Here is a 23,956-nt window from a genome sequence, read left to right on the forward strand (position 1 = left end):
TTTAATAACCAAAGCCATTCTACATTACAGCTAACTTACTGCCCCAATAACCTTTAGCTCAGGACAATCAAAAGATAGGACCCTAAGAGTCAAAGATAGGACCCTACAAACTTGTGAACCTCCAGTGGCTCAACAAAGAAAAAAAGGTGGCTGGTAAGCCATTGAAAAATAGGGGCTGAAATCCTGGACAGTCCCTTCCAGATTTGGAATCCCTGTGAGGTCTCAAAAGACACAGACAACAGGACCAAGAAAACCATAAACCAGGGTTTGAAGGCAGATCGCAATTTGAACTGGCATAGCAGGATAGCTAGAGTATGCCTCTATATACCTGAGAGCTGATAAACTCTGACTGCACTGACCAGCCGTTTTCCTAATGCTTTATCTATACCTTTTCTCTTATCAAAAGAGTACCCTGCCTGCTAGACAGAGGGACAGTCATGGACAGTTTTTCTGTAGGTTTTTTTTGTGTGTGTGTGTGTGTGTGTTAGCACCCAATTTCACTTGGATGGGGATGGATTCATATCAGTTTCAGCATGACCACTGTGTCATCAGTTAGGCCTGTTTCTATAGTGGATACTATTGTCTTTCACATTATTTATTTATTACTTTAAATTTATATCCCGTCCTCTCCGCGAACGGACTCAGGGCGGCTAACAATCAGTTATATAATACAATTTAAAACCAGTAAAAGAGCCCCGTGGCACAGCGTGGTAAAGCTGCAGTACTGCAGTCGGAGCCCTCTTCTCACAACCTGAGTTCGATCCCACTGAAAGCTGGTTCAGGTAGCCGGCTCCAGGTTGACTCAGCCTTCCATCCTTCCAAGGTTGGTAAAATGAGTACCCAGCTTGCTGGAGGGAAAGTGTAGATGACTGGGGAAGGCAATGACAAACCACCCAGTAAAAAATCTGCCATGAAAACGTTGTGACTGGTGCTTGCACAGGGGACTACCTTTATCTTTAAAAAAAAAACAACCAATAAAATACATTTAACACAGCTGAAGATCTTGGCCTTGTAGTTTTCCTTCTTTTTCATTACATAGCATTGCATTTGGGGACACTTAGAACAGTTCCTAAAATTACAGTTTTTGTTCCAAGGAAGGACAACTTGTACAATAAGCAATCTGTCAGAGGTGGGACAGATGGAGGCCCAGTCAAGCCCTCCCCACCATGAGAAAGAGATCATCCCAGTCAGCCGATGATGAGCATTTTTAGACACATGGTGCAACCATAAAAGCTGCTTTGTCTTTCTCTTCTATCATGTTAAAAATAGTAAAAATTTACCTCATAATGTCATTCAGTATTGCAAAAGGTCTTGCCCAGAAGTTACAAACAGTTTGTAGCCTTTGCCACAGTAGGTCTTGTTGATAACAAAACTAAGTAAAGTGCTTTATTCAGGCTTCATGTTGTTTATATCTTCTAAATCTCTTTTCTCAAATTCATAGCATTTTCAGTACTGTAGTAGAGTTTGTTTTATTCAGGTTTCTTTTTTATTCTCTTCATCTTAATTATATATTTTCATAGCAAAAGAAAAGCTTATGATTTTGTTGAGATTGTGACACCTATAGTTAAATTCATCTGTAAATAAGGCTTCAGGGCCTGGGTTTACTTCTGAGGAGTGTGTATAAACATGACTTGGATTTCATATACGTGCCTGCAGGGGAAAAGGCTATTAGAAATTCCCTGTGGTTCTAATCTATTTTAATTGAAACTGTAGCTGAGAGCTCTGCAGACTTCTCTGATCAACGCACTCGCAGTAATAGCAAGGAAGGTCCAGAGTTTACTACTCCCAAAGCCACAAGTGATTTGGCAGTGCGGCGAGCTCGCCATAGGCTACTCTCTGGGGAATCAGGGGAAAAACGTACCTCACGGCCTGTCAATAAAGTGATTAAGTCAGCATCAGCAACAGCCCTCTCCCTCCTGATTCCTTCAGGTAAGAAATGGCAGCAACAAAAAATCATTGGAGTGACTTATAAACATCTTATATTTTGTGGTCATGCCAAGAGGCACATTATTCTAGTAGCAGAGAATGGCCTGTGTTTGGGGAAATGTTGTGAATACGGCAATTTAAATCATGGTGATTTGTACAGCTACCATAAATTATGATTCTTTAAAATACAGTTTGTTGTGCTGTGAACTTGGCTGTAAAGGCTATGTAGAACATTATGAACATAAGAACATAAGACATCTGTTGGATCACACCAGTGGTCCATCTAGTCCAGCATCCTATCTCACACTGTGGCCAAGCGGTTCGTTTGGAGTGCCAGCAATAGGGCATAGAGGCTGAGGGCTTCCCTTGATATTGCCTCCTGGCTCTGGGATTCAGATGAGTAGTGCCTCTGAATGTGGAGGGTCCCCTCAGTCACCATGGCTATCCTCCTAATCCCTTTTTCAAACTGTTTATTCTTTTGACCATCACTTCATCCTCTGGCTGCAAATTCCACGTTTTAATCACTCTCTGTGTAAAGTAGCATTTCCTTTTGTCCATCCTGAACCTACCACCCATGAGTTTCATTGGATCCTTGAGTTCTAGTATTTTGGGAGAGGGAAAAATAATCCATTTTGTCAGCTCTCCCCACCACATATATAATTTTATAAAACTCTGTCATGTTGTCTCCCCCCCACCCCCAGTAGACTCTCTTCTAAAATGAAAAGTCCCAGACTCTTCAGCCTTTCATCATAGGGAAGATGTTCCAATACCCAAATAATCTTGGTTGCTATCCTTTGAATATTTTCCAGCTCTGCAATGTCCTTTTGGAGATATAGTGACCAGAACTGTGCACAGTATTTCAAATCAAAATGCAGCCACACCGCAGATCTATACAAAGGCATTACAGGCATGAGAAAACCTAACTATTTTGTTGTTGCACTGCCATGACTTAGCTCATACCATGTTATAGAATGTAGTGTGTAGTAGAAATGGCATTAGAAATACAGTAGCAAGTAGGAGAACTAACTGAAGGACGATAAGCAGTGGGGTGCCACAGGGCTCAGTACTGGGTCCCATGCTCTTTAACTTGTTCATAAATGATTTGGAGTTGAGTAAGCAGTGAAGTGGCCAAGTTTGCAGATGACACTATATTGTTCAGGGTGGTGAGAACCAGAGAGGATTGTGAGGAACTCCAAAGGGATCTGTTGAGGCTGGATGAGTGGGCGTCAACGTGGAAGATGCGGTTCAATGTGGCCAAGTGCAAAGTAATGCACATTGGGGCCAAGAATCCCAGCTACAAATACAAGTTGATGGGGTGTGAACTGGCAGAGACTGACCAAGAGAGAGATCTTGGGGTCGTGGTAGATAACTCACTGAAAATGTCAAGACAGTGTGCGATTGCAATAAAAAAGGTCAACGCCATGCTGGGAATTATTAGGAAGGGAATTGAAAACAAATCAGTCAGTATCATAATGCCCCTGTATAAATCGATGGTGCGGTCTCATTTGGAATACTCATTTGGAATTCTCATTTGGAATACTGGTCACCGCACCTCAAAAAGGATATCATAGCATTGGAAAAGGTGCAGAAAAGGGCAACTAGAATGATTAAAGGTTTGGAACACTTTCCTTATGAAGAAAGGTTAAAACGCTTGGGGCTCTTTAGCTTGGAGAAACATCGACTGTGGGGTGACATGATAGAGGTTTACAAGATTATGCATGGGATGGAGAAGGTAGAGAAAGAAGTACTTTTCTCCCTTTCTCACAATACAAGAACTTGTGGGCATTCAATGAAATTGCTGAGCAGTCGGGTTAGAACGGATAAAAGCAGGTACTTCTTCACCCAAAGGGTGATTAACGTGGAATTCACTGCCACAGGAGGTGGTGGCGGCTACAAGCATAGCCAGCTTCAAGAGGGGGTTAGATAAAAATATGGAGCAGAGGTCCATCAGTGGCTATTAGCCACAGTGTGTGTATACACACACACACGCACACATATATATATATATAATTTTTTTGGCCACTGTGTGACACAGTGTTGGACTGGATAGGCCTGATCCAACATGGCTTCTCTTATGTTCTTATGAACTGGGCTTTTGGAGCACTGATCCACAGAGGGTAGGGAAAATTATTTTAGGATGAAGTCCATTGTTCCTTGTCATAAGAATAAAATAAAAGCTGAATTACACCCACGGCTATCCTTAAATAAATAGTCCATCATTCATTTTTCAGCAGTGACTCAGTGCAGATGCCAGATTTTCCAGTCTCTTAATTCTGGCTCTATCCTCTTGTTTGTCTGCTGCTCAGAAGTGCAGACATTGAAGTTCCACCTAGCTGTCATCATCAATAGCCATTAAATGATAATTCTTCTATGAATTTGCCTATTTCTTTTTAGGCTAGAGACCATCACATTTTACGGTAGTGAGTTCTGCTAGCTGATGTGAAGTGTTATCTGGAGATCAAAGGGGCTGCATATCTTTAGTCATCAGACTTACACCCCCAAGTCCCTGGGAAATCGTTGGGTCTAGTTTTACACAGGTGAAATCTCAGCACAGTACCCTAGATGAAATTGTATTTGTGGGTTTGTGGGGGGGAGAGAATGGAAGAGGAAAGAGAGACAGTAACAGGTAGGCAAATTTTAAAAAGCAATGCAATTACAAATCATCAAACAGTCAGTCCTGGAACATTTAGAAAGGATGGCTGTGCTTACTAAGAGCCAGCATGGGTTTCTCAAGAACAAGTCATGTCAGACTAACCTGATCTCTTTTTTTGAGAAAGTGACTACCTTGCTGGATCAGGGGAATGCTGTAGACATCGTTTATCTTGATTTCAATAAGGTTTTTGATAAGGTTCCACATACTATTCTTGTTGACAAGTTGGTAAAATGTGGTTTGGATCCTGTTACCGTTAGGTGGATCTGTAACTGGTTGACAGATCACACCCAAAGAGTGCTTGTGAATGGTTCCTTATTCTCTTGGAGAGGAGTGACAAGTGGAGTGCCTCAAGGATCTCTCCTGGGGCCTGTTTGTTCAACATCTTTATAAATAATTTGGATGAAGGAATAGAGGGAATCCTTATTAAATTTGCCGATGATACTAAATTGGGAGGGGTCTCAAACACAGTAGAAGACAGAAACAGGATACAAGATGACTTTGACAGGCTGGAAAACTGGGCTAAAACAAAATGAATTTTAACAGGGAGAAATGTAAAGTTCTGCATTTAGGTAGGAAAAATCCAATGCATGGTTATAGGATGGGGGAGACTTGTCTTAGTTGTAGTAGCATGTGCGAAAAGGATCTGGGGGTCTTAGTGGTTCATATTCTGAACATGAGTCAACAGTGTGGTATGGTGGCTAAAAAGGCAAATGCAATTTTGGGCTATATCAAGAGAAGTATAGTGTCCAGATCACGTGAAGTGATGGTATTGCTTTACTCTGCTCTGGTAAGACCTCACCTGGAGTATTGTGTTCAGTTTTGGGCACCACATTTTAAGAAGGATGTAGACAAGCTGGAATGGGTCCATTGGAGGGCGATGAAGATGGTGAGGGGTCTGGGAACCAAGTCCTATGAAGAAAGCTGGGCATGTTTAGCCTAATGAGATGGCTGAGAGGTGATATGATCACCATCTTCAAGTACTTGAAGGGCTGTCATATAGAGGATGGTGCAGAACTGTTTTCCATCTTCTACTGTATTTGAGAAGGTAGGACCAGAAGCAATGGGTTGAAATTTAATCAAAAGAGTTTCCGGCTCAACATTAAGAAGAACTTCCTGATCATTAGAGCGGTTCCTCAGTGGAACAGGTTTCCTCAGGAGGTGGTGGGCTCTCCTTTCTTGGAGGTTTTTAAACAGAGGCTGGATGGCCATCTGACAGCAGTGAAGATCCTGTGAATTTAGGGGGAGGTATTTGTGAGTTTCCTGCGTTATGCAGTGGGTTAGACTAGATGACCCTGGAGGTTCCTTCCAACTCTATGATTCTGTGAAATAGTATATTTGAGGAAGACTTATACTATGACTAATTGGAGGATAGCATGTAAAACCATAGAAGCATTTGGAGAGTAAGCTATGATGTGCAAATTAGATGATTCCTGGTTAAAGCTGTCCCAATTATGCTAGGTGTAGCTACATCAAGCTAGTCCAAAGAAACCGCCCTTCCAGAGAGATGGTTGCCTGAAAAGATATGTAGAAAAAGGGAGACGGGGATTGCATTAAAAGGGGGAAGCAAGGAGAGGAGGCTAATGGATGCCAGCAGAGGGATTGGTTTTTGTGTGTCGGGGTGGGGAGGAGATTGTGCTATGGGAAACCAGTGGATTGTAAAGCTGCCAGGAGACGATAGGGAATGGATTAGATTAGTGAAGAGGAAGGAAGGATGTGGTGAGAAAGCTTAAGAAGGCAATATAGGAAAAGTGAAAACCATATTCTGCCTGTTCCTTGAAGAAAGGATCATGTTTCATGACAGCAGTGGGAAAAGGCTGATGGAACAGAACCAACTACAAAATGGTGTGGCTTGGGGACCCCCTCTTTATACCTTTTTCTATCTACTTTCTAGAAGACGGGTGGGTCAGGGAGGTCTCAGATCCCTTGTGGAGCACTTGTAGATTAATGCTATTGGCTAAATCTTTCCTTGATTAAATATAAAGAACATTGTAGTCCTGGGAACACATGAAGCTGCCCTATACTGAATCTGACCATTGGTCCATCCAGGTTAATATTGTCTACTCAGACTTTAGGTGGCTCTCCAGGGTCTCAGGCAGAGGTCTTTTATATCATCTAGTACTTGATCCTTTAACTGGAGTTGCCAGGGATTGAACTGGGCATTTTCTGCATGTCAAGCAGATGCTATCCCAGCGAATCACAGTGGGAGATGAGCCCTCCTGTATGACCAGATGATTGGCTAATGGTTTTTACTGAGTTAGGTGCATTTGTCAAATTGGATTAATGACTTGCTAGCTTTAGTTAAAAGTCATCCTAAATGTGAGGTCCCATGAAAATTCACAGGGAACAGGGGCTTTAATTGAAGGGTCCAGAGTTCATGAAAAAAGGCTACTGCCTCTTGCAAGTTCCCTTTTGTTATACCCAGCATGATCATGATTCTTTGGTTTGATATCAAAGATAGACTATCTCTGAACTTCTGGCTTTATAAGCCCTAGGCTCCTATAGGAGAGTATTGTTGGAGGGAATGGTCAGTTTGCAGAAGTGAAAAAGTACTCCCTTTTGTCTGTTCTGAATCTACTCACCATTACTTTCATTGCTTCTTCCTGACTTCCAGAATTATATATAAAAATCTTTTTTAAATTCTTTCTACACATTCATAATTTTTCAAGCCTATATTATGCCTCCAAACCCATCTTTTTCCCAGTTAAAATCACAAAGCTGTTTAGTCTTTCCCTGAGGATTAATATGCTCCAACCCCTGGTTTTTTTTAAATACTTCTGACTCAAACTGTCTTCTAAGTCTAACCAGTATTGACATAGCATAAGCTTAGCCTATAGCAGGGGTGGTGAACAGTAGCTCTCCAGATGTTTTTTTTGCCTACAGCTCCCATCAGCCCCAGCCATTGGCCATGCTGGGTGGGGCTGATGGGAGTTGTAGGCAAAAAAACATCTGGAGAGCTACCATTGGCCACCCCGGCCTATAGGGCCAAAAATTGAGCCCCTGCTGTGAGCAGTATCAACCCCTTTATACAGTCAGCAGAATCAAATAGGGATTTACTTGTTTCTTTGTACATTATGCTATATTCAGTTATCTTTCCATGTGACCCCAAGATCTCTTTCCTGATCGCTCTCAGCCAAGTTAGATTTATCAGTGCATAATACCTAGTTTATACCCAGTGTACATCATTTGTACTTACATCTTGTGTGAACTTGCATCTTGTGTGAAATTCTATTGCACAGGCATTTAGTTTGGAGAGATCTTTCTGTAACTCTTCTTAAAATGTCACTATCCTAAATAATTTCCTGTCATTTATAACTTGACTACTTCCCCCGGATCGTTTATGAATAAGAAACTTGGGAGATTCAGGTTTGAATGCCCACTCCTTCATGGAAGCTTGTTAAGGGATTTTTGGCCAGTCACTCTCAGCCTAACCTAACAGTATTGTTGTGAGAATAAAATGGAAGAGAAGAAAATATAAGTCTCTTTGAGTCTCTGTTGTGAACTAAGGCATGTTATAAGTGAACTAAATTTTTTACATATAATTAAGAGGCATTTCTAATGTAATGTTTATCATTTAGGAAGGGTTTTTTTATAACCTGTATGATTCCCATATATATACAAGCATTTTAGAGAAAATATACTATGGATGTAACAGAGATGCAGGCAAAGGAATGCTTTCAAAAATTGTTACATAAATGCAAAACTTTCCTTTGGCAAAATTTGGTTTGTGTAATGTTATTTTTTTTATCATTTGTTTTTGTTCAAATTGAGATTTTGTTCAGTTTCTGTCTTAATATTACATATTACAGTTTTTAGCTGTAACATAATTCTGAATATTGGAATACCTAATTTTTGTAAACGGTCAGATTTGGGAATGGGTATAGAACATTTCTGAAGTATATTCAGACAACATAGTCAACTATGGTTTGATTAGACTCTTAACACTTCATCTGAATACTGGCTACCCAGCAATGTAGCTTGGCAGACCCTAAGCCAGGATTCTACACCAGTATTTATATATGACTCATTAATCATAACATTTTTTTATTGTACAGTCGCACAGTCGAGTATGACTCTCTGCGACCCCATGGACAAAGTCACGCCAGGCCCTCCTGTCTTCTACCATCCTCCAAAGTCTGCTCAAATATGTGTTAGTTACATCAGTAATGCTGTCCAGCCATCTCATTGCCATCCCCCTCTTCTTTTGCCTTCTGTCTTTCCTAGCATCAGGATCTTCTCCAGTGAGTGCTCCCTCCTCATTTGGTGGCCAAAGTATTTGAGCTTCAGCACTGACCTTCCAGGGAACAGTCTGGGTTGATTTCCCTTAGGACTGACTGATTTGATCTTCTTGCAGTCCAAGGGACTCTCAAGATTCTTCTCCAGCGCCACAGCTTGAAAGCATCTATTCTTCTGCACTCGGCCTTCCTTATGGTCCAACTCTCACAGCCATACATTACTACTGGGAATACCATTGCTTTGACTATACAGACTTTTGTTGGCAGGATGATGTCTCTACTTTTTTTTTATACTACCTAGGTTAGCCATAGCTGTCCTCCCAAGGAGCAAACGTCTTTTAATTTCATGGCTACAGTCACCATCTGCAGTGATCTTGTATCCCAGAAATATGAATGTCTTCCCCTTCTATTTGCCAAGGTGTGATGGGGCCGGATGCCAAGATCTTAGTTTTTTTGATGTTGAGTTCAAGCCTACTTTTGTGCTTTCTCTTTCACCCTCAACAAGAGGTTCTTTAGATCCTCCTCACTTTCTGCCATTAGAGTGGTGTCATCTGCATATCTGAGGTCGTTGATGTTTTTCCTGGCAATCTTAATTCCGACTTGTTCTTCATCCAGGCCAGCATTCCACATGAAGTATTCTACATATAAATTAAATAAGCAGGGTGACAATATACATCCTTGTCGAACCCCCTTTCCTATTCTAAACCAATCAGTTGCTCCATATCCTGTTTTGACAGTTGCTTCTTAACCTTTATACAGGTTTCTCAGGAGACATGTGATGTGGTCTGGTACTCCCATCTCTTTAAGGATTTGCCACAGTTTGTTGTGATCCACACAATCAAAGGCTTTAGCATAGTCAATGAAGCAGAATAGACGTTTTTCTGATACTCCTGTGCTTTCTCCATAATCCAACAAATGTTGGCAATTTGATCTCTAGTTCTTCTACCTCTCTGAAACCCAGCTTGAACTTCTGGTAGTTCCTGATCTACATACTGCTGAAGCTTAGCTTGTAGGATCTTTAACATGACCTTGCTGGCATGTGAAATGAGTGCAATGGTGCGATAGTTTGAACATTCCTTGGCATTACCTTTCTTTGTGATTGGAATATAAACTGACCTTTTTCAATCCTGTGGCCACTGTTGTGTTTTTCAAATTTGCTGACATAATGTGTGCATCACTTTAACAGCATCATCTTATAGGACTTTGAATAGCTCAACTGGGATATTGTCATCTCCACTCGCTTTGTTATTAGTAATGATTTCTAAGGCCCGTTTGACTTCCCACTCCAGAATGTCTGGCTCGAGGTCAGCGATTTCACCGTCATGGTTGTCAGGGACATTGAGATCCTTCTTGTATAATTCTTCTGTGTATTCTTGCCACCTCTTCCTAATCTCTTCTGCTTCTGTTAGGTCCCTACCGTTTTATCCTTTATCATGGCCATCTTTGCACGAAACGTTCCCTTGATTTCTCCACTTTTCTTGAAGAGATCTCTTGTCCTTCCCATTCTATTATTTTCCTCTAATGCTTTACATTGTTCCTTCAGGAAAGGCCTCCTTATCTCTCCTTGCTGTTCTCTGGAAATCTGCATCAGTTGGGTAAATCTTTCCTTTTCACCTTTGCCTTTCAATTTCCTTCTTTCCTCAGCTATTTGTAGAGCCTCATCAGACAGCCACTTTGCTTTCTTGCATTTCTTTTTCTTTGGGATGGTGCTGATTGCTGCCTTCTGTACAATGTCACAAATCTCCATCCATAGTTCTTCAGGTATTCTGTCTATCAACTCTAGTTCCTTAAACCTATTCTTCACCTCCACTGTATATTCATAAGGGATGTGATCAATGGCCTGATGGTTTCCCCAGTTTTCTTCAATTTGAGTCTGAATTTTGCAATAAGTAGCTCATGATCTGAGCCGCAGTCAGCTCCAGATCTTATTTTTGCTGACTGTAAGGAGCTTCTCCATCTTTGACTGCAGAGTATATAATCAATCTGATTTCTGCTTTGCCCATCAGGTGATGTCCATGTGTAGAGCCACCTTTTTAGGTTGTTGGAAGAGGGTGTTTGCTATGACCAGCTTGTTCTCTTGACAAAACTCTATTAGCCTTACTCAGCTTCATTTTATTCTCCAAGGCCAAACTTGTCGGTTGTTCCGGTGACTTTTTGACATCTCACTTTGGCATTCCAGTCCCCTATGATGAGGAGGATATCTTTTTTTAATGTTAATTCTAGAAGGTGTTGTAGATCTTCATAGAACTGGTCCACTTCAGCCTCTTCTGCATCAGTGGTTGGATTACTTGATATTGGATTACTTGATATTGAATGGTTTGCCTTGGATACGGACCGAGATCATTTTGTCATTTTTGAGATTGTATCCCATTACTGCGTTCCTTGCTCTCTTGTTAACTATAAAGGCCACACCATTTCTTCTACAGGGCTCTTGCCCACAGTAATAGATGTAGTGATCCTCTGAGTTAAATTCACACATTCCCATCCATTTTAGTTCACTGATTCCCAAGATATTGATGTTCAGTCTTGCCATCTCTTGTTTGATCACATCCAGCTTACCTTGATTCATAGATCTTACATTCCACATTCCAATGTAGTTTTGTTCTTTGCAGCATCGAACTTTTCTTTCACCATCAGACACATCCACAACTGAGCATCCTTTTGGCTTTGGTCCAGCCGCTTCATTCTTTCTGTGGTTACTTGTATTAGCCCTCCGTTCTTCCCCAGTAGCATATTGGGTACCTTCCGACCTGAGGGGCTCATCTTCCAGCACCATATCTTTTAGCCTTTTGTTAATGTGCATGGGGTTTTCTTGGCAAGGATACTGGAGTGGGTTGCCATTTCCTTCTCCAGGGGATCGCATTTTGTCTGGGATCTCAACTGTGGCCTGTCCATCTTGAGTGGCCCTGCATGGCATAGCCCACAGCCTCACTGAACCGCACAAGCCCTCTCGCCACGTCAAGGCAGTAATCCTTTTTGGTTTAGTAGCATCACTTCTTCTAGACACAGTGTCAGTGATACAGCATACCAGGAATTTTTGGTAGAAAAAGCCCAGCAGGAACTTATTTGTATATTAGGCCACACCCCTGACATCACCATTGTTTCACACAGGGTTTTTTTGATGCCAAGCCAGCCAGAACTGTGTTCCTGTGCATTCCTGCAAAAAAAAGCCCTGCAACAAACAAGGAAAACCTATTCACTCCAGCAGCTTTCACTGGTGGTTCCCCATGACACACCCTCCTTCCTCTTCCCCTGATTTCCTCTCCACACACTCTCAGCTCAGTTTGCAAACTTGCACAGTAGAAGTTTGCCCATGCATGGCTACAGTCAAAAGCAGTTCGTACTTCTACTGCCGTATTTCCTCTGCATAAAGAGAATCCCTTTTTCAGACCTCCATTTATATCTCAGGAGAGTGAGCAAGTGAATGACCTGGCCATTATCATGCATGTCTTCTGAGAGGAGGGGAAAGGTTAGGAAATGTGGCAAAAGAGAGAACCTGTGGTGAGATGGTGGTGTGAGATGAGTGCTATTAAGATCTAATTTATTTTAGAGTAAAAATATAGAAAATGCAGTTAATGCCTAGATTGAGAGGGAAGGTGGATAATGATTAGTTTCACAATGAGTGACACAAAGATCTCTGAGGCTTTCCTACACTCCTCTGCTTGTTCCATATCCATTTATCCCTGTCCAAAACAGAATTAAGTGGTGCCCATGCATAGTGACACTTTGGCAGCAGACTATGAAAGCCCCTGTGATAGCTTCTGGAGTGGCTAAGTCTCTGTATCCAGAAAGATACTTTGCTTGAAGGCAGGAAAGTTGGAAAGCAGCAAACTAACTGGATTTATGAACAGTCTGTTATGTATTACTGATAGACTAGCCAAATATTTTGTGCAACAAACTGCAGGTGAGACAAACCATAGTTTATTGAGATATCTGAGTGGTCTATCAACAAAATTGTCTGAGCTGTGTATCACATACATCTGTTACTTCTAAAAAGATTCATGCTTTTCTTGGTCTAAATATGTAGCAAGAATAATTCTCTGTAACTGACCTTTTTTAAAAAAACTTGTTTCACTTTGTTGGTAGACATTTGACTATTTGTGACTACCTAGTATTGGTTGAATCATAGTCCATTTTTTACCTAAAAGCTTTAAAACAGATTCAAAATGACTTCTAGATGATACACATCATGTTTTAGACTTGGAGGCACCACAGTATATTTAAACACACTTTCACAGGTGAGTGACAGAATTGTCTTTATAAAGGAAAATGTGGGCTAGCCTTTAAGTTATAGGTGACAACTGTGGCAAATTGCTCAACTAATATTTTTCTGATTCTTATCTTAAGTCACTTCATACATTGGTCAAGAGAACAAGTGTTACAGGTATCTCACAATCAGGGTATTTGATTTTCTTTTCTTTTAATGCAAATTGTTTTTTCTTTTCTAATTTTTAATTACTTTTCTTTTCGTGTAGAGCATCATACATGTTCCCCATTGGCTAGTCCAATGTCACCTCATTCACTTTCCTCCAACCCATCTTCAAGAGACTCTTCTCCTAGTCGAGACTTTTCTCCTGCTGTAATAAATCCCAAGCCACCAATCACCATTCACCGAGCTGGGAAGAAGTATGGCTTCACACTTCGTGCCATCAGAGTCTACATGGGAAATAGTGATATCTACACAGTTCATCATATGGTCTGGGTATGTTTCTGTTGAATATTAATGGGTTCTTCGAAACTTTAACATGAATTGGAATGATCAGGAGGAAGTCTGCTCTCTAGGAAGTCCACTCTCCATTTTTCAAAAAGACTTCCAGAAGAATTTCCTTTAAAAGACTTCCAGAAGTACTTCTTAAGAATTGCAGTTCCTTTCTGCGCAAATGTTCTGAGGGTACACATATTCCTTATCATGGCTGCTCTGAGATAAACTAATAGCAATGGTCTGCCTCGTATCATCTCTCTCCCATAGGATTCTTCATATATCTGCTTGGAGTGGATTACATGTCGTAGGGCATCGTTGTTTTCCTATTGAATTGACTAGGGATTTGGAATTTAGTTCAGCTGTGGGTTATACAAAGGGGCTTGTGTGTGTGCATGCTGTTTTCCCCTTCACAAATATTTTCAGGCAGTCTTTCTTTTTTAAACAATGTGCGGCTGTTTACCTATAGCCATTCTCTCTACACCAAATCACAGAAATGTTTGCCATTTAAATTGCATAATACTCACAGGTGGAAATGAAAGGAAGGTAGCATCTTTATAAATGAAGCTTATTATTTGAAGGGAATCATTGTGATACAATATTAATGGAGTAGGATTTTCTGTTGAATATTGCTTCTGCTAATCTATGTCTTTGTTCCATTGATCAAGGAATGTTTAGAAAATTTTGGTACACAGCCAAGCACAAAACATGTGACACAAACAGAAATAATGTCAGGGTAGTTTGCTTTCATTGTTGCAACTATTTACTCTTCGCAGAAGTTCATAACAATTTGTATTGGGAAAAATTATCTATTGATAACATAGATCAATGCTAGAGTCATATGTTTTTCAAATGAGGCCACAAATTTAATGCCGGTTGGAGGAATGCTGGGAATGAAACTTGGGGATTCATTAAGTCAGATTCTCATGAATTGCTGCTAGATTGAGGGCCTAGAAGTCTTGCTGAACGTAGTGCAGCATCTTGATATCCCTAGTAAGTAAAATAGTGACTTCCATGTGTGTTCCACAGTGTATAGTAGTTGTGTGAATGCCTACACTATGTGTTTTGTAGGGAAAGTTAACAGGTAAGGAGGATAGCTTAGAAGAAGAGGAAACTATTTTGGAAATCAGAGTTTCCCCCTTGTTTTTGTCATTGGCAGCATGTGGAAGAAGGTGGCCCTGCAAGTGAGGCAGGTCTCAGAGAAGGAGACTTGATAACCCATGTGAATGGAGAGCCTGTCCATGGACTGGTGCATACTGAAGTGGTGGAATTGATCCTAAAGGTGAAGATTGGCCTTGCAATATGACTGATACAGCATATATAAGCCCAAATGTTTTGTTAAAAGCAGTTTTGTGGTATTTTAAATAAGTATAAAAGACTTTTAAAGGTGTTTGATATATAGAAATCCACACACACATACTTTACAGTTAAGTTTCAGCTTATACTTGACATTTGCTGAAAAAAGCACATCAGCCAAAATTATTTTGTATGATATGACCTAAAAGAAAATGTACTCTAAATTATTATTCTCATATTTAGCCTACTGGCAATGATGCAAAATTGTCATTTTAAACAGTTTTTGCCTGGGTGGTCTTAGGGCCGTTCCACTTGATCAGTTTACAGCACAGCAAATATTCAACTATTGTTCATTTGGCATGAGAGCACCACATTGTTTCTCTTCAAGGGGAAGCAAGGCAGTTTCTTGTTGTTGGGAAGGTTCTTATTCCAACTTCATGGCAATTCAACTTTGGAGTACTTTCTGGAATTACACAGGTATAAAGGAACCTGTTGAATAATAACAGTGTTAGTTGGCTAGTGTCAGAATGCCATCCTGTGCCATATCATGACCCTGATGCAAGGGTTCACTTATAAAGAGGGAACCTGTACAGAAGCTTGAACTAGACTAATGTCAAAGTAAGTGTAGAGAAGGCCTTATCAGTTTCACCTCTAGCTTCATTCAGTTTTCAGAATTAATTCTGAGATTTCAGCTCAGGACTCAGCTTGCTTTGCAGGTACAATGTTCTCCCTATCATGTCTGAACAGCTTGTAAAAAAGCCTTTTAAAAATGGGGGGAGAGAGCATGGCACCTACGGTTCCACTCTATCCATTATGTTTGCCCTAGATATTACATGCGCTTGTTAGGTATTAACCCTTGAAACACAATATTAAACGATATTTTTTTCTTCCGATTGGCAGAGTGGCAATAAGGTATCCATATCAACTACACCCTTTGAGAACACATCAATCAAAGTAGGGCCTGCTAGAAAATCCAGTTATAAATCCAAGATGGCTCGAAGGAACAAGAAAAGCAAAACAAAAGACGGTCAGGATAGGTGAGAGATACTTAATTGTGAAAAATGAAACATGGTAAAATAATTTCTGGAAATAAGCTGGTGGTGGTGAATGTTGCTCTTGTATCTCTAGTTGTATTGAGCTAGTGATATGCAGTTTGTGTAAAAATTGTGTTTGTATAAATGCTAATAGTCCTTACTTTCATTTTCCCAGTAAGAAGAAGAGCTCTTTATTCAGGAAGATTACCAAGCAGGCTTCTTTGCTGCACACCAGCAGGAGTTTATCTTCACTCAACCGTTCTCTGTCCTCTGGGGAAAGTGTTCCAGGTTCACCTACTCACAATCTCTCCCCTCGTTCACCAACACAGAGTTACCGATCTACTCCTGAGTCGGTTCATTCAGGTAAAAGGAAAATGCGAAATAGGGAGGGTGAGGCTGATCTTTAACCAATTCCATCAGTAATGCAGTGTCTTCTCCAACTGGGGAGTGCAGGAGATTGTCCTTATGAACAGTTCACGGTTCCAAAAGTGAGGTGTGACCTTACTGAGGGTTTTGAAAGAGTCTGAGTGTTGCAGAGCCCTGCTGGACCAAACCAGAGGTCCCTCTAGACCAGCATCCTGCCTCATGCAGTGGTCAGACTCTGGAGAGCCAACAACAAGGTATAGAGCCCAAGGCCTTCTCCTGATGTTGCCTCCTGGCACTTGTATTCAGATTTTTACTGCCTCTGAATGTGAAGGTTCCCTTTAGTCACCATGGGTAGCGACTGATAGACTTATCCTCCATGAGTCTGTCTAACCCCTTTTAAAGTTATCTGTGCCTGTGGCCATTACTACACCCTCTGGCAGTGAATTCCACACATTAGTCACTCAGTGAGTAAAGAGGAATTTCCTTTTCTCCATCCTGAATCTACTTCCCATCAACTCATCGGGTCCCTCTGAGTTCTAGTATTCTGGGAGAGGGAGGAAAGGTTTTCTCTGTCCACTCTCCCTAGCATGTGTATAATTTTATAAATCTCTATCATGTGCATCCTTGTCTCTTTCCTAAACAGAAAAGTTTAGCCTTTCCTCATAGGTGCTCCAACCCCATAATCATCTTAGTTGCCCTCTTCTATACTTTTTCCAGCTCTGTGATGTCCTTTTTGAGATATGATGACCAGAACTTCCCACAGTCTTGCAAATGAAGCTGCATCATAGATCTATATAGCGGCAGGAATTTTTTGTAGAAAAAGCTCAGCAGGAATTTGTTTGCACATTAGGTCACCCCCCCTGCCATAACTGGAAGTGACGTCACTCATTCAGTAGGTTACTTTCCACATCAGCTGCATTTCATGGATGTGTTTCACCACTCCCCACATACAGAGAGAGCCATGTACAGTGGAGTGGGCAGCACCAGGCCCAGCTTCTCCCAAGAAGGGGTACTCATGGGCAACTCTGGGTATCTTGCTCTCTTTGCAAGCCCATTGGAGGCAACAGAGAGGAAGGAGCATGTGGTCTGGGAACACATGGCTGCTTTGTGCCTTCCCTCTGCCAGAGACCATTTTTTTGTGTTGGAGCCCTGGCCAAGCCAGCCAGAACTGTGTTCCTATGTGTTCCTGCTAAAAAAAGACCCTGTATAGGGGCATTATAATTGTAGCATGGAACTGCTTTGCAAGTAGATTATGGAAGGTAGAGTTTGGAAGTGAGTTCCCCTTAGTGAACCAATTGATTGCACGTACATATGACAGCATTTCTAATGCCTTTATGTGCCTTTTAATGTCTCTCCCTCCCCCCTTTTGACTCATTGCAGTTGGTGGAAATTCTTCTCAAAGTAGTTCACCCAGCTCCAGTGTTCCTAACTCTCCTGCCAGCTCAGGACATATCCGACCTAGCTCCTTGCATGGGCTAGCACCAAAGCTTCAACGGCAATATCGATCACCAAGACGTAAATCTGCAGGAAACATTCCTCTTTCACCACTTGCTCACACTCCCTCACCAACCCCACAGTCCACTTCACCTCAGCGATCTCCTTCTCCCTTACCAGGGCATTCAGTTGGCAGTTCAAATATCATGCAGTCTTTCCCTGTAAAGTTACACTCCTCCCCACCTCTGGTCCGACAGATTTCAAGGCCCAAGAGTGCTGAGCCGCCAAGATCCCCTCTGCTGAAGAGAGTCCAGTCAGCTGAGAAACTGACCTGTTCCATGACCTCAGAAAAAAAGCTATCCTCTTCACGCAAGCACAGCTTGGATATTTCCCATTCTGAATTCAAGAAAGAGATGCTCCAAAGAGACCCAGGTCTCCAAAGTTGGCAGGAATCTGTGAATGAAGCTGTAGGAGGTAAAGTTGGACTTGCAGAAAAGGGGATGCTGCAGAAACCTTCTTCCAGGAAACTGGGAACCATTCGGCAAGACAGGGTAGATAGAAGGGAGTCCCTACAAAAGCAGGAGGCCATCACGGAGGTTGATTCTTCTGAAGATGAAACTGATGAAGGATCAGAAGATAGTCAAGATGGGAAAAGACTGGACAGGCCACCCTTCAGCAGAGATCATCACATTGCTGTTCCTTTTTCAGAGGATCAAAGGAAGCCTTCCAATTTTGAAAGCAAAGATAGTATAGAAGATGATGCCTTTCTTCCCGAGGAACCAAAAACTGAAAATTTGCAGGAAGGAACAAATCAACTACCAAAAGATGTTGCAAGGTCACTGAAGACTGTCACAGATGAGTCAGGGTCTAAGGTTTGTGTAAGAATTTCTCCTATAGAACAATCTGGTGACTGTGAAACAGCTGAAGTATCTGAAACAGCAGCAAGGTCTCTGAAAGAAAATATCCCCAAACTTGTTTGTCTAAAAGATACCAGTTTTGAAAACACTAAAAATTCAAAGGATGCTCAGATTATCCAGAAAGGCACAGACTGTCCAAAGCAAGTTAAGTGCCTTCCTATGGGACTCATACACCTTGGTCAAGGTGATTGCTCAGGGTTGGCAACTGGGAAAAATAAGTTGAAGGAATCTGGTTCCTCAGAAACCACTTACAGATTGTCCGAAGATACTAATTCTTTGTTAGCACTTTGTTCTTCTTGCACAACTAGCATAAGCTCTCTTCCACTAGTAAACCAAATGGACTGCAAGGATGCATGTCAGAAGCAGGAGCTCCAGTCTACCAAGAACAGTTTCAGTATTCCAGCTCTGGCAACAAATGGCAAGACTTCTACACAAAAGTCTCCTAATTCTGAAGAACAGCCTGAGTTGTCTTCTGTAGAGACAGTATCAAAACACAGAAATCAGGAAAGCAATAAAAACTGGAATCTGAGATGTCCCACGAGTGCTCCAGTTCCCACGCTTGATGCCCCAGTAGAAAATAGTAAAGCAGTTTGGTCCGGTCACTTAGAAATGGATAGAAAAGGTATATTGGACACAGAAAATTTCAGCAAATCTGGTTTATGGGTATTAGAAAAAACAAGACATGATTTCCCTCAGGAGGAACTGTTTTATGGAGAAGAGTGTGTGTCGAAGCAAGGAATGCAAGAGACAGAGGAAAGTTCAAGGTCAGAAACAGCCAAAGCTTTCAGCACATGTGGTTTCAGTAAAACATGTGATTCCTCCATAGAGTCAGAAAGCCTAGCAATGTCTTGGGAACCAGTGTGTGCAGGAAGGAAAGAAAAGCAAGTTTTTTTAGCACCTGAAGCATTGGAGAATACATGCCAAGCACTTCCACCAGAAGATCAACTACATGGCATTACTAAGCAGAACATGAACGTGTCTTTGGGACCAGAGAGAAGCCTGAGCCTTAAAAATGAGACTACTCCATTGTCTGAAAAAATCAAAGTTATTGGAGATGAGTCGCAAGCAAGAGATGTCCTGTTGGCAGAAAGCAGTGATGTGAAGAAAACATAGCATCTCCACATTCTGCAACAAATATAGCATTAGTAGAACACAAATATAGAGCAGAAAACCTGTACATCTATTTTTTTGTAGATATGTTTTTCACTCTCTTGCCTTTTTCATTCTTGCAATTCTATTTTTGTACACAACATTGCCATTTGATGCCTCTTCACAGGCTGTCTTTAAGCAAATTACAAAATAGTTTGCAAATTTCCCACCAGTTTTTTTTAATTTTGCCCTGATATTGGAGCATCCTATTCTTTTCCTTCTTGAATATTCTGCATTGCCTTCAAAATGCCAGAGAACAACATTTGAAAAATAAGGCAGCTCACTTGAAAAATGCCACATTTTGACCAATTTTGATCATGTGCCAGCTCATGCAGTAGGACAATAAAAAATAAGCTGTTTTTTTTCCCAGTTGAAATGCCAGAAAAACAAAAACACTCTTCCATTACTTTTTCGGTTATTTTATGCAGTTTTAAAAGAAGGATGAAGGTCTTTCTAGATTTTTTAATGCTTGTTGCCTTACCACCTTTGATCAAACTAGGCAATAAATTAAAAAAAGTTTGTGGATGCTTCAATTACTGTTACTTCTGTTGTGAAAGTAGACAAGGTGCCAGGGTGCTTTGTAATCTCCCAAGCATTTTTAATTGGTAAAGAGCTGGTGGGGCTTCTGTTTCAAAAGAAAGGTGTGAATGGATTTTCCACTGTACCATTTCCCCAGTCTCCTCAGAGATGCTGTTTGCTCCATTGTAGGCCTATATGTCACTTGTACCCCCAACAAGATTAATAGGAACTCCAACTAGGCATTTGAGGTCAGGCAAAGGTAACACATAAAGTTGGGCCTCACAGATGCCGGTATCTTGTCTAGTTTGGCCCTTTAGTGACAAATAGCGTCCTAGCCTGGTCCAAGACCTTGCTGGAGGAAGTGAGCTTTTGCAATGTTTACCCAATACTACCTTATGTGCCTACATTGTTATAAAAACAATATCCAGCAAATGTTCTGATTTGACTGAGAGTGGGGAATTAATTTTCACTGATTCATCAAAAGGTGGACACATAAGTGAAATAATCCTGTTATCTTCAGTGATACTTTCCCAGGCATTCAGTAAAATGGTCCCTAGACCGCACAGGGGATCTGTAAACAATATGAACCCAGATCCTATTCTACAAGTTAATCCATTTGCTGTTTTTACAAATGCTTATATTTTAAAGCAACATTTTGATTTCTTTTGAATGTTCAGTGATGGCTGGCACACTCTGGAGTTTTTCCCCTCTTTTTAAAAAGCCAGCTAGCACTATAACAATGCATTGGTAAATACACAGCTAAACAATAACTGCAGTATTGTAACTTCATTGCTTATTGAATCTAATTACTGCTTGTGGGAAAAATTGGCTACTTCCATAAACCTCAAAGTCTTGGGAATTTAACTTGCAGCCTGGCTCAATGGAATACATCTGTATGTGTAAGCTTAGTAATTATTTATGAAGTCTGCTGATCTACATAGATAGGAACGTGTTCATGTGGTGACTTTAATAGCTCTCCAGGGCAAGCAGTGCAGTTAATTACAATGTAGCTTCATTATGCAGCCATATGTTCTGATATAAAGGCTCTTCCTGCACCATTTCTCCTTATGCACTTTTCAATAGGAACATGTTCTTACAATCATAATTCATGATAACCACATTTCAGGTGTCTGTCTGTTGCCCAGTTTCTGCTCTGAGGTTCCCTTTTCCCAGTTTACTCTATACGCAGTTTTTTGGCAACAGTTCTGGACCAACTTTTTTTAAAATGGGGTTCTTTATACAGTAACCACTGTTTACTGGGTATGTGTCTATGAGAGAAAAAGTAAAATGGAATGAGGTGTGCCTTCAAGTGACAACTCTGTAAACTGAGGTCAGTTGGCTTTCTCCTATAGCAACTTGAAGCTTCAGTACCGAAAAATTTTCCACTGCTATTTTATTATGTGATATGCTAATGTCCTTTGATCTGCCACCAGTGCAGAAACTCTAAGCCTGGGAATGTTAAATAAAACATTAAGCTTCCTTTCGTCCAGCCAGACTTCACTGCATTGCCATTGAGACAAAGGCAATTGAGGCATCAGTACACTGTTAAATTTCATAGAAAGGAACTGCTGTGATTAATATGGGCTGATACCAGAGCTACTTAGAAATACATATTCATTTGATACAGTAAAATGTTATGTGTCATGACTTACATTATATCAATTTGTGCTCTGAGAATAAATAATATTGCTTCAAATATATGTACAACATTTGTACACATAAAGGGGGTCGAAGACTTGTACCTCTAGTTTAGCCAAATTAAATATATTGGGCCACCTCATGTGTATATTATAGGGGCCACTGAAATGACACCTTTTTTTATATGCTGCTTCCCACTATTCTTAACAGGAAAGTTCTGTCAATTGTTAATACATCTGGAAGCCTTTGTTCTTCACTCCTGCTCAGTATTCCTACAATTAGAGGCCTCTTTCATAGAATTTTAAAAAAATTCTTCAAAAGCCACAAGATACTAAAGAAGACATTGTTTGGAAATTTAAAATTATATGTTTTGAAAAAATCTGACAATCATGGTGTTTCCAACGGCAGAAATTAGATCTTAAGAACTGACATATTGAGTCTCTCAGAAAGTGGTGTAAAAGGATGAGGAGGAAGTGGAAATGATGTTAGCATGAGGGGATAGGAGTTAGTATAAGTTTTTAAAGTCTGAATGGAATCCACTTTATAAACACACCGCTCATCCAGCTAGCATAAAAATCTCATTTTCACAGTGTTTGAGACTGATCAGAGAATTGTATAGATTATGAGAGACATGTAGCCATCCAAGCATTTTGGTTTTTTATGTTCTTTTAGCTTGAGTGAATGTTTTGAATTCACCTTTTCTTTTGCTTCATGCAACCTTTAAAATTTTGGTATCCAATTGATGCATTCCTCAGTGATATTGCACATCATTAAATGATGTATCTGAAACTACCAAATTAATATTTAGTGTAAATATTAGATTCTCATGTTGCTAAAAACCACTTTTGGGGGAGGATTTCCAAGACTTTTTGGTGCTCATTGTGCTACAAAAAAGTATTCACCAAGGAGCACAGTTAAGAGGAAATTACCTGTAGATTTTCTTCCTCATTAGTACTGAATTAAGGTGTGATTTGGAATTTTGCTTTTTTTTTCTTTTGTGAAAGGAAGGTGAAGTCTTTCTCTGTTTTTGTCTTACTGGACGTGAGGGATGATGCCGTATTTCTAGTAAATGATTTTACAAGGGTGTGTGTGTGTGTTTACATTGTGTTTTTGGGTTTTTTTCTGTTGTTCTGGAAGCTGGGAACACAGCTTTCAACCTGGGTTTCATTCTCAAGCTGGTGTGAGCCAGCACTTTGCTAGCAGAAAGGATAATGTGGGATGTGTTATTAAAAACTTGAACAGTTGCCACATAATAAAGGTGCAATATTTTTTATTCATGTTGTACCTGCATGTTGATGTTCAAAACTACTCTGAAATACACTTCATTTTTTTTTACTTAAACCAGTGTGCATCTCTTGATTGAATTACGTTTCTTCACTCCGTGCTTAGATGCTTTCCTGTAAAATATTGCAACAATCCTGTGTTTTCATGTACTTATGCTGAATGATTTAGGACATTTTTGCTTTATTTCAGCCTAATTGGTAGATATAAGGTATTTATTCCAATGCAAGACAGCTTTTTCCCAGGAGGGCCATCTTCATTTGCATACTGGTTTCAGTTATGTCAAGTAAACACTGGGTTTTTTTGAAAAAATAACAAGCGGGTCATCTTACATTCAGGGTTGCCTTCCTTTACAGCAAATATGGTAGTTCACCGCTTGCCAAGCAGTAAGTTACCACAGTGGGCACAATGCTGCTTTTTAAGGTTGGGTGCAAATGTTATGAGAGATAACTTATCCTTTGGCAAATCTTTATTGGTATTCAATACTGCATGGTATCTGTTGCTTCAATACAGGGTGGCTTAACATAAACACACTCTATCAACCTAGGGAAAAGGCCATCCTTGATTTCTGTGGAACAGCCCTTATGTACCTGCCTACCAGTAGTATACAACTCGAAATACTGTCTACTGTTGACTTGTTTACCCCATAATGGTAGCAGAGCCCATACATTGGTTGTGTTGTGTGAAAAAGTACTTCGATGTGAACCTCTGGTCAGTCAGTTTCACTGAGTGCTGGTGTTATGAAGTGAAAACATTCTCTTGCTGTTTTTTTCCATGCCTTGCATAATGCTATCAGCCTTGTTCATCGCTTC

At 40.6% G+C, this 23,956-nt stretch overlaps 1 protein-coding gene across 8 annotated transcripts in view; it reads left to right on the forward strand.

Moving 5' to 3' along the window:
- MAST2 (microtubule associated serine/threonine kinase 2) overlaps positions 1 to 23,204 on the forward strand; it is a 424,890-nt gene extending 401,686 nt beyond the window's left edge. For all 8 annotated transcript variants that reach the window (XM_060231742.1, XM_060231744.1, XM_060231743.1 and 5 more), the window contains 6 exons: positions 1,714 to 1,929; positions 13,287 to 13,513; positions 14,670 to 14,792; positions 15,707 to 15,843; positions 16,016 to 16,203; positions 17,587 to 23,204. In XM_060231742.1, the coding sequence (XP_060087725.1) occupies positions 1,714 to 1,929; positions 13,287 to 13,513; positions 14,670 to 14,792; positions 15,707 to 15,843; positions 16,016 to 16,203; positions 17,587 to 19,670 (2,975 nt within the window). In that variant the 3' untranslated portion in view covers positions 19,671 to 23,204. The remainder of the gene's footprint in view (positions 1 to 1,713; positions 1,930 to 13,286; positions 13,514 to 14,669; positions 14,793 to 15,706; positions 15,844 to 16,015; positions 16,204 to 17,586) is intronic.
- The last annotated feature ends 752 nt before the right edge of the window (positions 23,205 to 23,956 follow it).

The sequence above is a fragment of the Heteronotia binoei genome, chromosome 2 (genome assembly GCF_032191835.1).
Source record: "Heteronotia binoei isolate CCM8104 ecotype False Entrance Well chromosome 2, APGP_CSIRO_Hbin_v1, whole genome shotgun sequence".
Classification (NCBI taxonomy): domain Eukaryota; kingdom Metazoa; phylum Chordata; class Lepidosauria; order Squamata; family Gekkonidae; genus Heteronotia; species Heteronotia binoei.